The following is a 19,494-nucleotide window of genomic DNA, read 5'->3' as shown; positions in this document are numbered from 1 at the left end:
GCAGGAAGTTCAGATGCTGTGTGAACTCTTGACCCCATAAATCAGATGTAATCTCTGCTTCATCACACACACCTTTGACAGCATGTTCATGCCCATGGCGTCTCCGGTCTGAGACTGGAAGCGGATGTACAGGTTCCTCCCGGCCAAAGCGACCTGCAGCCGGTCCAGACGAGCAAACCTGATAAACACAGAGCTAAAGTTATCAGTGGAAACTCTCCCATGGCAGTGCTATATAAGGCTTATTCTGTATGTGACCTTTGACCTCTGACCTGCTGGTGTGATCGAAGGCCTGTTTGATGACACTGAAGCCCTCTGAACTCTCCAGCCAGCCCTTGACCTCTGCCGCCCGACACGCCGACGGCATCTGAACCACCGGCCCGCGGGTCATCCCGTCCGCGAGAACACGACTGCTCACGCCACCTGACAACTGCAGACACAAGCACACATGTGATAGTGAGGAGACGGACACACTTACAATCAGAGAGAGAACAAAACATTAAAAAACTAAATAATGAAGACAATAAGTATGACTCACTGTGACGGCTCTACATCCTCGGTTGGTGCTGGCCACTAAACAGCCTTCCGTTGTTGCCATGGGGACGTGGAATTCTTTCCCGTCCAATAGGAGCGGTCCGGCCACACCCACTGGCACAGGCACGTAGCCAATCACGTTCTCACAGTTAGTGCCAATCACCTGAGAAAGAGGAAACGACATTTAAACACCGCATCATCACACATGTGACTCAGGGTCTCCAGAGCAGCTCTGCAGCCGATCATAAGCAGCACCTTAGAGTAGTCGTAGTGTTTGTAGGGAAGCTTCTCCAGCGCGGACAAGTCCGGGAGTTTGGGGGAGAGCATTTCTCTGCGTATGGCCACGCCTCTCTCTGGACTCTCCAGCACCGCTTCCAAACGGTATCCCAAAATACCTCTGCACTCCACTAATGCCGTCACCTCAGCGTTGCTCAGGAACCGAGCTCCTCTCTTAAAGACGAGAGAGAGGGGACATGTAAAGCACATGATGTTTTAAGATCAGTTAACGTGATTGATTGATTAATTACTTTGGGGTCTTTAAGTATCGTGAGACATTCGTCCACAGGGCGGCGCTGGTGAGACCGGAGCTCACGGCACTCATCCGCTTCTTCCTCCTCATGGTGTCCATCTCCATCTGACAGATCAATAAATCAGAATAATGAATCAGAAACATTGAAAGAACAAATTAAACAACAGAAATCAAAACACATGAATGAATCAATCAACAAAAAAAGGGAAGAACAACGGGAAAAAGCTGAAATAATGAACTAAAGGGGTTCACCTTTATTCGTTTGGACCCCCTTCAGGGCTTTGGGCGGGGCCGACTCCCTCTGACAGCGGTCCTCTCCTCCTCTCCTATTGGTCAGGGCGCAGTTGGGTGTGGCCACATGAGGTTTGATTGACAGGGAGGATTCCGTTTCGGCCTGCTCGAAAAACACGTACTTGGCCGCCAATAAGAGAGCGAGAGAGAGCGTGATGACCTGCTCCAAATCCACACTGAGAAGAAAGACAAGATTATTAAAAATGACTGTCGAAATCATTGCAAAAACAGCGCCGTGTTTCTCAGCTCGTACCTGGACATGGCTCTGTCGGACTCCATGTTGGGTGTGGGCAGAACCACGTCTGAACTGCTCATGTTGTGCGCCGGAGATTCAGTCACGAGTCGACTGTGAGCGTGAACCAGCGCCAGACCTAGAGACTGAAGCACACAAAACCAGACCAGTCAAAAAAATCGTACAGAAAAGCAGAGTATGACCTTTTGTTGGTCTCTAAACGTGATTGTCAGAGCTCACCATGATCATTTTGACTCTCTGAGTGACGGGGTTTGGTTTGTTTCCTTCTTCTTCCTCCAGGACACGAGCGAAATGACTGAGCTGCCAGATGGGCCGACCCTCACGGCTCTCGCGGGACAACTGGACGAGACGGGGGTGAGAGACTGGGGTCAATGTTCACTCACAAATGTGTTAATGCAGAACATCTTAAACAAGAAACAAATCCAGCACTGACCTCTAACACCAGCGACACACAGGCCGGGAAGAACGTCATGAACACAAAGTAATTGGCCAGAACCGACATGCAGCCGAAACAACACATGATCTCCAGCTGACGCACACCTGGAAACAGACAGGACAGTGAGAGATGTATAAATAGGAAGTTTAAAGCCAGATTAAGACATTTTTAAGTGTTCAAGCGACTTCTAACCAATACATTTCCAAGACAAAAAATTATTTTAAAGCTGAGCAAAATGTAAAAAATATTCACCCTAAAGATTTACAAGATTTTATCATTTTCCATGACTTTTCCACACCAAGAAATCGCACTTAGATCACAAAAACCATCCAGGTTTTATCATAGTGACCCTGCTTTTAATTTGTCAACATCTTTGGAGGAAAATAATAGTAAAGAAAGCAAGAAAGAGACACTGCACTAACGTACCAGACATGGTGCCCACACCGATGACCAGACACTCCACCACTGCGTCCAGCGTGAACGTGGGTCCCAGGATAGCCATGCCTTGAGCGATATTCTCTCTGACCTCCTCCTGTGGGTCACATGGCCAGTCATTATTTACATTCATATGCACCAATACAACAGCACATAGTAACAAACAGCAATATTCACACAGATACATGCATATACTAATTCAAGTCTAATTAGTAAAGCACTTTTCACAATACACATTGTTTCAAAGTAGCTTTACTGAAAATCATGATGTTTATGTTTATAATATCTTAATATCTTCATGACTTCTAGTTGCATTTAGCAGATTAGAGCTGGCTGATACAGTAATAGTTACATTTTGTGATATAAACAATCAAACAGTTGAGATTTACATATGTCGCTTTACATGAGTATATACTCAATGTATGAGAATGAAGTTGGACATTGTTTAGATAGACAGACAGACAGACAGACAGACAGACAGATAGACAGACAGATAGATAGACAGACAGACAGACAGATAGATAGACAGACAGATAGACAGACAGACAGACAGATCGATAGATAGATAGATAGATAGATAGATAGATAGATAGATAGATAGATAGATAGATAGATAGATAGATAGATAGATAGATAGATAGATAGATAGATAGGAAATATATGTATAGCTGTTTATATTTTTTGCATCAAAATATCACAGAAACATTTTTTGTTCATTATTTATAGTGTTGACTTCAATGATGATGCAAACAAACCAATGATTTGCATCATCAATTTTTAATCTATTTATTTAAATATGGACAGCATGAACTGGTTCAAAGAAGTCACTTAAATCAAATGTTCATTTTTAAAAACCCAAAACACTATAAACATCCGTCCTAACACACAGGAAGGATTGTGAAACTACATGCTCTTGAAGTAATGGTCAAATAAAAACAAAAAGCAATATTCATGATGTTTAAATGTATATTGCCAGCAAAATGATATCTCTGTACCTGTGAATTTGAGCTGAGGGCGAACTTGGCCAGTGTGCAGGCTTTAGACAGATCGATCAACAGCAGGAAGAATGGCAGAGCGTCACTGCAGGAACATGGGGACACCGTTTACAGACAAACTCTAATGAAAGATAATGAAAGATAATGAATGTGGGAGACAGATGAGATCATACTTCAGTCCTGTCAGCTCTTTGCCCAGGAAGTGAACGACCACAGTGCTGAACACAAAGCTGGAGAAGATGGTGAACAGACCAGCGATACCTGGACACAAAATGAACAATAAATGCTTTTGTTATAAACAGGCAAAAATTGTGATCAATCATAAATTATATAGAGACCATCCAATTCCCCAGGACAAACTTTAACTAATCTTTTTTTGTTTTGTCTTGTAGATAGACTTGTGCCGCAAACAAAGTAACTGCGCTAATGAAGTTTTTAAAATGCTTCAAACAGCCATTCATTTTTTTGTAATCTCAATGTTGTTCATCACAGCACCAAATACTTAAAGACTTAAAAGGCTATTTAATTTTCAAACTTAATCATTTTTATATTTTAAACTGGACTACAACATGCCCTAATGATTAGAAATGTTCTGATTATTTGTTATTGTTCAGTAAAACTTAAAGACATACGGCTTCATTAGTTAACATGTTAATTCATTATTACCAAACTGACAATGAAAAATACTTATAAAGCATTAATTATTCTTAGTTAATGTTAATTTCTTAGTTACTGTTTAATAACATTACTAAAATCAAAAGAACTTATTTAATGGACCTGAGATAAAACTAAAAATGATCAGTTGTGTTTCTTAACTAACATTAACAAAAAATAATACTTTCTGTAACAAATGTAGCTGTTGCTCAATCTTAGTTAATGCATTAAATAATGAGACCTTATTGTAAAGTGTTACCTGCTGTTCTTTATAGCCTATTTCTTTTGCACTTTAATCTGTTTGAAAATTTGACTTTATATTTTTTTTTTTGTGTACTGCATTATTTTATTTAAACATTCAGAGTTCTTTTTGTTATTACAAGAAGAGTTCTTAAACCTGTTATACAATGACAACACTTTTTGCAACTTATTTCAATATTGTGATAATATCGTATACCGTGATAAAAGCTTCAGCAATTAATCGCAACATGAAAATTTGATACCGTCACATGCCTACTTGTAGAATATCCTAGTTCATTTGGAAATAAATCATGTTAAGGAAGAAAAATGGGCTGGAAAGAGAGAGAGAGAGAGAGAGAGAGAGAGAGAGAGAAAGAGAGAGAAACTCACCCAGTATGTATTTGGAGCCGAGCTGACGAAGGTTTTTGAACTGGACGTAGATGTAAATGATGGCTATGCATCGTGTGATGGTTAAAATGAGCATGTCACTGCTTAGAATTTTCTAAAAATGAGCAACACAAACAATCTGCATGTTAATATTGGTTTTATATAATCACTTGTAAGTTATGCTTCTGTAAAGATCATAATTCCCAATCACGCAGTTAACAGCACTATAAAGTGAGCTAGAACTAAGCCATAAAGCTTCTGAGTAAATATACAGAGAGATCTACTTTTACGTCAATGATTTTGTGAGTGGACAGTGGAGCAGCTCATGGTTCTTATCATCTGAAGTCCAGTAAAGTTGACCGCTGTACCTCTTGTACTTTGGGACACTGATGGTTCCAGCCACACATCTGGTCATTAGTAGCGAAAGCGTTCATGGACATCAGACACATCGTCACGGCAACCGTTCCCACAATCACCTCCCACGGATGAGAGGCGACGAACAGGCCGTGCAGCCTGAAGAGACGCGACAGCATCATCACGGCTTCAGTGGGTCACCTGATAACAGAGCAAATAAACATCATCATCACCTGATAACAACATATAAAACATCAAAACTGATGCCATCTGCTGTCAATATCCAGATGATACTGCCTATTTACAGCACTGATGAATGTTTAGAATTAAAGTTTAATTGAATTTAGCAGTTTTATTACGCTTTCCTAATTTCCAACATGTGGAAAACAACAAAATACTAAAAAAAGTGACAATTTTGATCAAAACAGTGATGGATGACTAATATTACTCAGCATAAACTATTCTAAATGTTTTCCAAATTATTTTCTTTGCTCTTTTTCATTATAATTTTTTATTTTGGTTAACAATTACTAACATTACACTCTTCTTGAGCTATTTTTATGGACTTAGACGGTAAATGCCATCTCTTAAAATATATATGAGAAGATTTTGATGAAAATAAACTGAAGAGGAGTCAAAACTATTCACACATAAAACATATCTAAGAGCAAAGTAATGAAAGCTAAGTGATGACAAACTCTAATGTTGGTTCACTAGCATTATTATGAGCACATTTACAAACATTTAAACTATAACAGTGATCGGAGTCACCATAAACACACTATTTTGCCTTTATAACACATTAAATTACACTGATTATTAATATCGAGCCTCAGTAAGTTTGTCATAAGGATGAGCTGACAGCATGCTAAGCTAATGTAGCTTGAGCTGAAGGAGTCACAGCTGTCATTGAGCCTCATATTCAACATCAACACCGACAAATGTCAAGATCACTCAATATATCGACTTAAGTAAGAGATTTAAAAATGAAAGTAACAGAATTAAATGTTAATGTCTGAAATATTCTTACATACCCTCATCTGTTCTCCTCCGATCACTGTCCGTGTTACACGGTGACTGTAACTGACGTAATCCGCCCTCAACGGGCTCGCGCACTACCGCGACGTCATCTGACACGTGATGATGCGGAAAATTATAACAGGTGGCTTTATTGCACATAATTATTCATTCTAATTTATTTAATCAAGTTTGAGATGGAACAAACTACATGAGGTGTAAAGGGAAGGCATCCCTACATGATTGGACAGGAGATTTGATGAGATACTGAAGTGTCATGTGATATCATAAACATCCGTGATCCATTTTAGCAGAAGTGAGAGACTGTAAGTTTTGAATGCTTATATCTCCTAAATGTGAATTTTGTCATTGTTTTGGAACTTATTCATAACCTTAAGGCTAACAAATTCATACTAAAATTTAAAAGTTTTGATTTCAGGGGGACTTTAACTGTTTACGCAGCTTCATTTATTTAGTTATTGAATTATATGGCCTACGTGTGGTTTCAGTTGTTTCTAAATAATAATAATAATAATAATAAAAAAAATCTTAAATTAAGAATAAATTTCAGTTGTAAAGTAATGGTGTTCGTCAAAACGTTCATACGCAGATTTTACACACAAATTACACACTTAGTGAATGTGAACCGATTTTTATTTCATTTTCGAAACAAGCCTGTTTGCGGAAATTGTAATTTTCTAACAGTTGATGTTTTGTTGCTTTCCTTTTTTCATTCTCTGCAGCATGATGGGGAGAAGACGAAGACGCAGAGGCAAAGGTTGGTAACTCTATATACTCTCACTTTCTCAATCTTTCTTTGAGAACTTGAGCACTGAAGATGAATTCATTGGCAATTTTTGTAGATCGTAAGGTCCTGCGGACTAATCCTACTTGTTTTTGTATTTGGCAGGTCACAGAGATGAAGGGGAACGGAGTGAGTACTAACTTTTAAAATACTGAATCATTATTAAATGAATTGACATATCATGACTTTCCAGATTTATTTTTTAATGACGAAAAATAGCATTAGCTACTTCACCATTGTCACGTCCTCTATAGGGGTAAATAGGGAACGACAAACAACAAACATATGGAGAGACTTTGATCTCCAGCTTTCCACCCCCAGAATCACAAAACCAAACGTTGAGGATTCATATAGGATAAGACATAAAGTGGCATGAAAAATAACAAAGAATGAATGAGAATCAAGACTGTTACATAAACTTTTTGATTTACTTATGAAAACTATAGGTAATTGTCTTCTAATATAAAATAGCTAACTGATTGTGAAAACTGCAGTAGTTCATATGATCAAAGACAACTTAAGGAATTTCTGGAATGCCAGATGAAAAGATTAATCGTAAAAAAATGTAATGAGAAAAATAGATGTATTTTATGAATAAATGTACAAGTCTAACACTATCTTATGTTCTTATTACAGATCTTATTATAGGAGAAGATGGTAAGTAGCCTAATTTGGCAGCTGCAGTACATTTTGACAGAAATTACTACTTGTTTTCTGATGCTTCGTAGTATTTTAGAGTATATTAACTGTAGTATTTTGGAACATGAAAAGATGCATACCAACACATTTGTTTATACTTACCGCAAAGAGTTGCTCCTAGTGACAAAATTCTAAGAAAATTCTTAGAAATGTGGGTGTTTCCTCTTAAAATTAAATAAAAATCCTAGTAAAAAAAGTTTTTCAGAAAGCATCTTAACCCTTAAAAGGTCTTAAGGTCCAAAATGCATGATAGTGAGTTAATAAGACACTATACATTGTGCAGGGATGATGTTTGTGACCGATCTTATTAGAGATACCTAACATCTCAGACAGTGCAGAAATGCCATAACGCCAAAATGGACATAATCATTACTACATTTACAACATTAACATATTTGACAACTAGAAAAATGCAACTATGCAGCAGTGATGATTTGGGTCTGTCACAACTTTCAGAATCTCTTATGATGTCGCTGTTCATTTCCTATCAAATACATTAAGCACGACTTTAACAGCATTGGTAAATGAAAAAAAAAAAAATATATATATATACAGTTGCAAGAATTCAGAATTCCCCGGCTCTTAATGCATTGTGTTTCCTTCTGGAGCATCAGAGAATGTTTGAACCTTTTTTAAAGCAGAACTAAGTAACTTTTTTTACCTTCATAAATAGTTTTCTAAATCCTTACGATGGTTAATTGACTTGTAGTGGTGTGTTTGAGGCGTGCACTAACCCCCTCTGGCACGTCTACGCCAGAATACAGCACTAAGTTGAGCTGCGCCGACCCGACACAATCTAGCCTCATGTCCACGCGAGAGCTACAAAATGCTTTACGGTAATTCAAAAACAACGTATATATTATGACTTTATGAGACAATTTCGAAAATTACCCACCTCCAATCAAGATTTCTTGTACTGTATTTGCAAAACTACTGCGCTGGTGAGCGTTGGGGTTCAAATATGCAAAAAAATCCTTGAAAACTGAAGAATCTGCAGGAGCTGGAGGATTTTTCTGAAGAACAGAGCTCAGTTTAACTGCTCAGAACAAACAAGAGACTCATGAACAACCATCACAAAACAAAACAACAGTCATAGATCATCCGGGTAACCACACACAGTATTAAGAACCAATGGTTTTGAATGAATAAATTCAGCTATTTTTCTTGTCGAATATATATATATATATATATATATATATATATATATATATATATATATATATATATATATATATATATATATATATATATATATTATATAACATATTTTATGTAAAATATCTTACTCAGGACAGTACTGAACAAAAAATAACATGCATTTTGTATTATCCCTCTTATTTTGTTAAAATTATTCACATTTTTACAGATTCTACAAGTGGTTCACATACTTTTTCTTGCAACTGTATAAATATATAAAATACACACACACAGACACATACACTATATTGCCAAAAGTTTTGGGATGCCTGCCTTTACGTGTACATGAACTTTAATGACATCCCAATCTTAATCCGTAGGGTTTAATATGGAGTTAGCCCGCCCTTTGCAGCTATAACAGCTTCAACTCTTCTGGGAAGGCTTTCCTCAAGGTTTAGGAGTGCGTTTATGGGAATTTTTGACCATTCTTCTAGAAGCGCATTTGTGAGGTCAGGCAGTGATGTTGGCGAGAAGGCCTGGCTCACAGTCTCCGCTCTAATTCATCCCAAAGGTGTTCTGTCGGGTTGAGGTCAGGGCAGTCAAGTTCCTCCACACCAAACTCGCTCATCCATGTCTTTATGGACCTTGCTTTGTGCACTGGTGCGCAGTCATGTTGGAACAGGAAGGGGCCATCCCCAAACTGTTCCCACAAAGTTGGGAGCATGAAATTGTCCAAAATGTCTTGGTATGCTGAAGCATTAAGAGTTCCTTTCACTGGAAATAAGGGGCCAAGCCCAACCCCTGAAAAACAACCCCACACCATAATCCCCCTCCACCAAACTTTACACATTAGGCACAATGCAGTCAGGCAAGTACCGTTCTCCTGGCAACCGCCAAACCCAGACTCGTCCATCGGACTGCCAGACAGAGAAGTGTGATTGGTCACTCCAGAGAACACGTCTCCACTGCTCTAGACTCCAGTGGCGGCGTTCTTTACACCACTGCATCCGACGCTTTGCATTGCACTTGGTGATATAAGGCTTGGATGCAGCTGCTCGGCATTTCTAAGCTAGATTAGGAGCTTTCTGAGAGGATTCTTAGAAGCTTTAAGAATACGGGCCCTGTTGATTATTAAACTATTTGAGCCAAAATCATGAAGAAAGGTCATGTTAAAGAAGACAAAATATCCTGCAGATACACTGTACTTTAAAGTTACATTTTTGGATCTAGTCTTTTTTTTTTTTTTTTTTTTTTTTTTTTAATAATTATTTCTGTTGCATTAACAAGTTGTTTTTCCCCCTTAGATTCACTGTCATGTAGCACCCTGTCAGAGTCATATTGCACCATGACAGAGGATCAAGATCAATCAGGTGCACATTCATTTAGTTCTTTGAAGTTGACACACGTTTCATTTACACTCAGTAAAATGGTAATGAATGTTAGAATTTGTACTACCTATACATTAATTACATCAGTGGTGTAGGAACTATTGTGTGTGGCACATGTAACGATGTAGCGTTTCGTACAGTTATTAATCAATTTATGGATGAAATATGAATATAATAATTCATAAAGCTTTATGAATAAATTATGATTCCTATATCGACCCAACGGGGAATTAAACATATATTGGTAATCAATTACAACGAATTATAATCAATTACATATATGATTAGTTCTGGTTTAATAATTATTTAGAGAAACTGTTCGTTTGTCCAGCAAACTAAGCCCCTCACAGAATATTATAAACGGAGTTATTCTCTGGCCAAGAGAATATTCCTATTAGCATCAAAGCATAAAACGATCGAAAACGTTAAAGTGACTCACAACCAGTCCTAAGCCAGCACGGAAATCAGTTTCATCATCTAAGATTGAGAAACAGCAGTATACTTGCATTGGTTGTGTGTGTCGAATTTCAGGTTAGCGCTGGTGCAGTTCGTTGGCTTCCTCCGTTCCGCGGGAAGGTTTGAACTGAGGACTTGAGAGAGTTTCGCTGGAAGATGGCGGTCCCGAAGCTGAGCGCGATGGCAGCGCGTGGTCACCGGAGATGTCCGGGAAAAACGTGCACGAGATGCTCGTGAGACAATCGGGAGAGAACACCAAGAAATTGTTCGTCTTTGCTTTTATGACAGATAAGCCGACACACCTCCTTGAGGTGGGGTAGCCAATAACATGGGTGCAAAGTTGGCGGGAAAGCTTTCCCTTTGTTTGGCCTCACGACTTAATCTGCATGATTTATGATTATCAGATCAGATTTCGAAATGGAGTGCGTTCTTCACAGTATCATTAAACACATAGAAAAATGCATTTGTCAGCTGTGTGACATATCTCAGTGAATAGCTCGTGTCCGGAGCTTTACGGAGAGATCAAACTCGGTACATCAGAAATGCCTATAAAAGAAGTTATGGTTTACAGACAGAATTCTATCATTTAAATGCACACTAGCACAAATACCCTCATTTAAACACTAGGAAACATGCATACGCTTCAAAATACAGGATGGGTATATGTTGGCATAATTGTATCTTACATATACAGTCAAAAATGTATGTTTGTGTGTTTCTGTATGCGTCTGTGTGTGTGTTTTGTGTGTGTGCCCGTGTGTGTGGGTGTTGGAATGTGGATCTGGTCAGTCTCTGGGGGGGGGTGCTCCTTTTGAAGTCACCAAAGTGAGGAAGTTGCAGTTTTCTGTTTACCCTCACAGGTCCACAAACCTGCCGAAAGTCACAGTCGTCCGGAGCCGAGTTAGTGATTAACAAACAAAGTTCATCAGGTTAAAAGCGTTCTGAAAACTCCAAAGTTTATTGACTCTGAACGGATCCATCCAGACGTTATACACATTTTAAAACTTGTGGCCATTAGTCTTTATACCCAATTTGATAAAAATGTATGTAAATAGTCACTGTTTGGAACCAAGTATACCAGTGTTATGCAATATTCACATGAATATTTACATAATTGAAGATTTCAATTGCTTGAAAATTGAGTCACAACACATTTGTCTGTGAGTGTCTTTTATGCATTTGTCTACTGACTTTGCTTTGTTCACTTTTTAACAGGTGAATCATTCACAGATGTAGCTGGTCCATCCACAGGCTTCAATGAAAAGCTGAGATTGATGGTGCTTGGAGGAGATGATGTTCTTCTGGATAAAGCATGTGCCACAATCCTTAGGAGAAGAAACAAAAACACTCCATTTAAATTTGGAAAATTAGAGCCTAGGAATGCTAATGCTTGTGGATGAAAGGTTTCTGTATTAAAAACTCCATTCACATGGCTGGAACACTTGAAATCATACTGGGTTTTCAGCAAGGGAGTCAAAGCTATCAGAGATGAAATGGAGTCATACAAGTCTATGTTGTTTCCTGGACCTCATGCGTTTCTGTTAGTACACAGAGATGTGAAAAACTCTGGAAGAGATAATTATCTTTTACGAGCTCTCAGTGAAGTGTTCGGGAAGGAGGTCTTGGACTATTGCATGGTGTTATTTATAGATCAGGCTAAACACAAGGATCCTAAAAAGAACTACTGTTTGAAGATGTGTGGAAGATATCACATTTTACAAAATACTAACTACAGTGTTAATAAATTGTTTGAAGAAATAGAGAGAATGACAGCAAGAAAAGACAGCAGTTTTTTCACAACACATCTGGAGTGTTTCAGAAAAGCTAGCAATTATTTTCAGGAAAATTATGAGGAAAAACTAAGAAAAGAGTTGAATGATTATAGAGATAGAGAGGGTCAGTTAAGGGATGACATAGGGGAACTTCAAAGACAAATAGAAGAGTTAAAAGAACAACTAGAAAATAATCTGACTGATGCAAGAGTTAAAGAAGATGGTCTGCATGAGAGAGAGAGAAACGTGCATAAAAGAGAAAAGCAACTGGATGAAAGACAGAAGGAGCTGGAGATCAGAGAGAGAGAAGTGAAACAGAGATGTGAGATCCAGAGAACATCTTCAGACCACAGAAGATCCTCCTCCTGCTGGTTAGTATTTGTTATCTGTACAAATGTACAATCATTAATTACCTTTAGATTTACCAGGTTCACTGGGGTTATTGCTAGGTTTGTGTTCTCAAAAGGTGTCCTCCATCACTCTAACCTTTTGAATTTAACAACACTCAAGTTTAAATCACAAACATTTTTTCAGTGGACTGAATTCGCTACAGGAAATGCTAGAGAAAATCATTTGTTTTTCTACAGTGTCTGAGAACAAAGACAGACCTCTGTATGAACGTGAAGGAGAGCTGAAGAGCAGAAAAGATTCACAATCCACTGGATCACTTGGGATCCAGAAACCTGTAAGACGAAACAGCATCAATATAGACCCACCTAATAGTAAGCATTATATTTGAACTATATACTGTTGCAAACTGTATTCAATAGATTTTTTTCTAAAAAAAAATTGCTAAATGCATTAACATTAAGATATTGGCACTAAATATTTTTCTTAGTGTCCAGAGAACATCATCAGACCACAGCAGGTCCTCCTCCTGCTGGTGAGTATTATAACATCTGTTATCTGTCACTTGACAGTCATTATTATCAATGTAATGAGTTAAGAACATGTTAAAAGTTTAGAGGTTTGTTTAATGAAATATTGTCCTCAAACACAGAACGTGAAGAACAGCTGAAGAGCAGAGATTCACAAACCAGTGGATCTCCTGGGATCCAGAAACCTGTGAGACGAAACAGCAAGGAATTAGAGCCACTTTATAGTAAGAAATGTATTTGAAATGCAACATGTTACTATACTCACTGAAACTTTTCCTCAAAAGATTCACTAACTGTTGAAAACATTAATAATTTTAATAATATTGTTCCCAATATTTTAGTGACTTAAAGTGAACAGGCCATAGATTGTGATTTTCCCAAGGTGAGTTTAAGGCTTTTCCTGGTTTGTATAGTTCACCCAAAAATAAATGTCTGTCATCATTTACTCCAAGGCAATCCTGTATGACTATGTATTTTTACACTGCTCCTTTCCAGACTTGAAGTTCATCGTGACCACATCTGCACTTCAACATGATGGCCAACCAAAGGTGTTTACGAATCCGTTCAACAGCACTCAAAGCATCACATTTTTAAAATTTCAGTACGAATGGTACCGAAGTCTGTATTTTTGACAACTCTAGTCAGAAGTTGTGAATGGTACTCTAATTCTGAAACCGTAACATACCTCTTTTTTGGGACCCTTCCATTGGGGTACCTAGCACAATAGTACCAATAGTACTGGTACTAAAAGGATGGAGCTACACTTACTGCAGAATGTTGACAGAGAGAAACGTCACTTGCGCGTGCAACAAGGGTAATGACTACACAATATCGTTGCAACACTATGTTTATTTTCCAGCTGTTTTTCCATGCAGCCTTCAGCATTTGGTCAAAGAAAGCTGCTGTATGTCCTCCAGTGTTGTTTACTGTCACTTTCTTCTACACACGAGAATGATGTCAATCGCTACTTCCCGGCCTACACCACGCCTATCAAGTAAGGGTACTGTTGGAGTTGGAAACGCAGGCCGGATCAGAGTTTACCATCCCGAATCACACTGTACTGTACAGAACTGAACCGTACTGCTCAGTGGAAATGAGCCATACTTGAGGCCCGGGATTTGACTTCATCCCAGGCCACCTCAGCTGCTGCTGTCACTGTCACCCTGTTCATGTAATTCACCGGACTGCTAATCTTGTAGGCTAATCTTATCAGTTGATGTAACTGGTTGACGAATTATAAATTTGGCCACTGTATTTATCTGGAAGGTAATTTATACAGATTACAAAATACAAAAATTGAAACTGACCTTAAACTGAACCACAGGTATTAAGACTTGTATGGCTTAATATAATGCGGCAAAGTGGAGAGAACAAAGACACAGGTCTTTAGGAAGTTTTATTTGTCAATAGGCATCTTCCCATTCTTTTCTCTTCTAATCGCTAGTAAAGCAGTGAAGACTTACATCACTTCTCTTGCTGCCCTTCGACTGAAAATACAACCAAAAGCTGCACAATATGGCATCATATATTATATTCTTGAGTTGTGTTACGTTAAAAATAGCAACAGGATAGTGTCAGTAGCTCACTGAGTGCAACCATTTAACATCATCAATGTAAAATTTGCTGTGTCCCCCCCCCCGTTGTCCAAAATATGTATAAAACAATGTGGATTTTTTAAAGGTGCCATCGAACATTTTTTTAAAAGATGTAATATAAGTCTAAGGTGTCCCCTGAATGTGTCTGTGAAGTTTCAGCTCAAAATACTCCATAGATTTTTTTTTTATTAATTTTTTTAACTGCCTATTTTGGGGCATCATTAAATATGCACTGATTCAGGCTGCGGCCCCTTTAAATCTCGCGCTCCCCTGCCCCCCGAGCTCTCGACTATAATACAGTGCATTTACAAAGTTCACACAGCTAATATAACCCTCAAATGGATCTTTACAAGATGTTCGTCATGCATGCTACATGCATACATCGGATTATGTGAGTATAATATTTATTTGGATGTTTACATTTGATTCTGAATGAGTTTGATAGTAGCTAGGCTGCAGCTAACGGGCTAAAGCTAACATTACACACTGTTGGAGAGATTTATAAAGAATGAAGATGTGTTTATGAATTATACAGACTGCAAGTGTTTAAAAATGAAAATAGCGACGACTCTCTTGTCTCCGTGAATACAGTAAGAAACGATGGTAACTTTAACCACATTTAACAGTACATTAGCAACATGCTAACGAAACATTTAGAAAGACAATTTACAAATATCACTAAAAATATCATGTTATCATGGATCATGTCAGTTATTATTGCTCCATCTGCTATTTTTCGCTGTTGTTCTTGCTTGCTTACCTAGTCTGATGATTCAGCTGTGCACAGATCCAGACGTTAATACTGGCTGCCCTTGTCTAATGCATTGAACATGGGCTGGCATATGCAAATATTGGGGGCGTACATATTAATGATCCTGACTGTTACGTAACAGTCGGTGTTATGTTGAGATTCGCCTGTTTTTCGGAGGTCTTTTAAACAAATGAGATTTATATAAGAAGGAGGAAACAATGGAGTTTGAGACTCACTGTACTGAACTCTTGTTATTCAACTATGCCGAGGTAAATTCAATTTTTAATTCGATGGCACCTTTAAAATAACATACATCTTTCATGGGTTTTCTACTACATATTTCAGTAAGAGACATAATTTACGTTATATTAAGCCATACAAGTCTTAACACCAGGGGTTCACTTTAAAAGGAAATGTCCCGCATCAATGGTGCTCCATCCACTTAACGGCTTTGGGAAGCAGTTTCTTTCCCTCACAACCAAAAACACACTTCTTTGCATTGTTGATTTCCCTGAAGTCTTCTTAAATATGTTGTTTTCTTGTGTGATGTGTGCGCTTGCTCTTCCTGGAACAGACTTGTACATTGAAAAAACAATTTGAATAAATTGCATAAACTCTCATAATGCAATATCTCTCAAGTCTTAATACCCTTTAAAGGAAAATATCCCAGTGCTCCACGTTGCAAATTCCAATTTGTTAAAACTCTCATAATGTCTCAAATTAGTTTGTTAAAGTGACCCTTATTTCTTTCATATTTGATTGCTGGTGAACACGGTGTTAAAAGTGATCTCCTTCCACACTAAATTTCATTGCATTAGATTTAAAATATAAAACCAATTTGCACCAGCTTTTCTGAGGTACTTTTTACCTGCAACAGTGTGTGACATGATATATTTACACACTAATTTGTTGCCAACAGCCTCATATGGTGTTTGACATACCAAGAATGCTTCTATTCATTTATTTCTTTTGCGTTTCTGTAAAGACGTCATATTTCGGTGGAATCATTAATTCAGAAATGCATCCTGGAATAAATAATTTTTGGAGGAGATGAAAAAGGGTTCACTCATGCCTGCCTGTGTTTTAACAGTGTTAGTGAACTGGTGTAAAAGAACAGGTCAACACTGTCTTTACATTATGGGTTAGGTGTCTATGTGTTACGTGCTGGTGTTGTAGTAGAGATGAGGCGTTCACAGAGATCCACAATTAATGGGTATTTATTAATAACAAAGGAGAAGACACAACCAAACACACGTAGTATAACAAGAGAGTGAGTCCATATATATAGGGAGTGCTGACGAGGAAGTCCAGGTGGAGATGATCAGTGATGATGGGGAGATGACGAGGGAAGTGAGTGCAGGTGTGGAGACAAGAGGATGATGGGAAACGGAGTTCTGGAGACACGGGATATGTGACACTATGATGTTATAATGTAAATAGCAAATAGATATTTGAATGGTTTAAAATCTCATATTTTCATGTATCGACCTTTGAACTAATCTGAATGTACAGTTGATTATAATATTGCAAAGTTTATACTCTGAATGTACAATTTTGAATAATAAAACAAGCCACACTCCATATAGTACTGAAAATAAAATATTTTTATATGGTTTGAAGAGTGTTTTATATTAATTGATAACTTTAACTATATGAACTTTAAAATAACACATACTGTTAAAGGAAATAATCCAATGATGTACCCAAGTTAATTATAATGTTGCAGTCAGGGTAGAGAGAGTGAATTAAATACTTTTGATAAATGCATCTACTAAATGATGACATTTTTAGAGTCTGTCCACCTCTGTCCACAACTTCTTGATCAATTTGAGCTACAGTATCTCGTCTGTTGGATCGGACCACATGGCCAGCCTTCGCTCCCCACGTGTATCAGTGAGCCTCGGCCACTCATGACCCTGTCGCCGGTTCTTCACTGTTCCTTGGAGCACTTTTGATAGATACTGACCACTGCAGACCGGGAACACCCCACAAGAGCTGCAGTTTTGGAGATGCTCTGACCCAGTCGTCTAGCCATCACAATTTGGTCCCTTGTCAAACTCGCTCAAATCCTTACGCTTGCCCATTTTTCCTGCTTCTAACACATCAACTTTGAGGACAAAATGTTCACTTGCTGCCTAATATATCCACCCACTAACAGGTGCCGTGATGAAGAGATGATCAGTGTTATTCACTTCACCTCTCAGTGCTTATTATGCTATGCCTGATCGGTAATTGTGGGTCTTGAACTGTAAACTCTCAAGTGTCAGTTTTCTAAATATATGTAATTTTATGTCACTTATGCCCCGCATGCATAAGTGGGATTAACATGGGGTTAAGTCTGATTATTGGAAATAATCACATTATTGGTGTACATGTAAAATAGCAGTATAATTTTAAGTAAAATATTTAAATAGTAAAATTGAAGTAAGATGTAAAGGAAGTAAAATATAGGAAAACCTCACAAACAAAAGACTGACAATAGTTTAGCTCTTTTCGTACTAAACTATACAAGTCAGGCCTTTTCTAATTATATTTGTTTGGTCATTTAGAGAAGTGCATTTGGGAGAAGTGAAAGCATAACAAATTTATTTTTCCTGGAATGTTTTATGATTCTATTCCCAATAATGTTCATAAAAATAATATTGACAGCTTGTACATGCTTGTTTTTCTTACATTTTGCTGTAATTAATTTATAAAACAAATGACACCATTTTGCATGTGTGTTTCAGTAGAGCACATCAAGTAACTATCAAGGATTTAAGCCTTTTTAGCTTCTAAAACATTCACTCTTGCTGAAATACACGAGAAAAAAACTCTGCGCACTGTCCTAATATTTAACCCGTACATTACAGGATTAAAAACAGGAGGGACAATAACTAACTCTAAAGCCAGAAAATGACGCAGACTCTCTGGAATGTCATTTGAACCATATCTGCTATACGTTATATCAAAAAGCAAAGCAAAAGTGAAATTTATCAGTGATAACATGTGTGGCAGACACGTTTGCCAGAATTTCCTTCTGTTTTCTAAAGATGTTTTACATGCAGAGATCAGCTTTAACATAGGACACTATGACAATAACTGCACAGCTAATAAATAAAAGAGCAAAAATATATCCATAGATATTATTCACAAAAGATGATGTACAAGACAGTTTTACAACTGACCAGTTGTCACAATATAATTTATCGATGTGATATTTACAAAATGGCCTCAAGTATGATAACAGGATTGCTGTAGCTGAGACGCCGTTGGGAAGAATCCATGAAAACAGAATTAATTTCACACAGGTGAAGTTAGTTATTTTGGAATGATAATCTAAAGGTTTGCATATGGCTACATATCTATCATAAGACATCACTGTTAATATTGTAAACTCACTCAGTAAAGAGCTGTAAATAACAAAGATCTGCAGAGCACACATGAGAGAGGAGATCACATATGAATCCAACATTAAATCAGACAGAATTTTAGGGTAGAATCCTGTGGCTCCATAAACCCCATTTACACACAGATAAGACAAGAATATGTACATCGGTTCATGAAGTGCTTTTGTCATGATAATGATCATAACAAGACGTATATTAATTGACAATATAAGCAGATAAATGATAAAAAAACAAGTGAAGTATATATGCCTGAATGATTTAGATTCTTTGGGCACCATGAGAGTCAGTATCACAGGATAAGACATGTTATCCATCAGGTTGGATGTTGCTTCAAATCACACAAAACTATGATTTTCTGCAATAAAAAAAATGCACATAAGACAATATTAATAAATATATGCTAAAATGGCTAAATTAATTTACAATGTACTCATTGGGCTTCAGTATCCATTGTTGGCTGTGGGAAATCAGACAAAAGAAAAAAAGGCAAACGATCAGATTA

General features: G+C 37.7%; 1 protein-coding gene and 1 pseudogene across 1 annotated transcript in view; both read right to left on the bottom strand.

Annotated features, from left to right (window-relative positions):
- LOC125252378 (3-hydroxy-3-methylglutaryl-coenzyme A reductase-like) overlaps window positions 1–6,280 on the bottom strand; it is a 10,248-nt gene extending 3,968 nt beyond the window's left edge. Inside the window, exons 1-15 of the mRNA XM_048165607.1 lie at window positions 6,140–6,280; window positions 5,120–5,306; window positions 4,755–4,866; window positions 3,644–3,731; window positions 3,471–3,555; window positions 2,467–2,572; window positions 2,038–2,144; window positions 1,824–1,943; window positions 1,605–1,729; window positions 1,313–1,527; window positions 1,059–1,165; window positions 787–981; window positions 536–694; window positions 270–427; window positions 73–178 (exon numbers count right to left, since the gene is read on the bottom strand). Coding sequence (XP_048021564.1) covers window positions 73–178; window positions 270–427; window positions 536–694; window positions 787–981; window positions 1,059–1,165; window positions 1,313–1,527; window positions 1,605–1,729; window positions 1,824–1,943; window positions 2,038–2,144; window positions 2,467–2,572; window positions 3,471–3,555; window positions 3,644–3,731; window positions 4,755–4,866; window positions 5,120–5,287 — 1,851 coding nt within the window. The 5' untranslated portion in view covers window positions 5,288–5,306; window positions 6,140–6,280. The remainder of the gene's footprint in view (window positions 1–72; window positions 179–269; window positions 428–535; window positions 695–786; window positions 982–1,058; window positions 1,166–1,312; window positions 1,528–1,604; window positions 1,730–1,823; window positions 1,944–2,037; window positions 2,145–2,466; window positions 2,573–3,470; window positions 3,556–3,643; window positions 3,732–4,754; window positions 4,867–5,119; window positions 5,307–6,139) is intronic.
- An 11,405-nt stretch (window positions 6,281–17,685) lies between these two features.
- Window positions 17,686–19,494, bottom strand: LOC125253379 (annotated as a pseudogene).

This window comes from Megalobrama amblycephala, linkage group LG18 (assembly GCF_018812025.1).
Source record: "Megalobrama amblycephala isolate DHTTF-2021 linkage group LG18, ASM1881202v1, whole genome shotgun sequence".
NCBI lineage: Eukaryota > Metazoa > Chordata > Actinopteri > Cypriniformes > Xenocyprididae > Megalobrama > Megalobrama amblycephala.
This window is presented reverse-complemented; position numbering and strand designations above follow the sequence as displayed.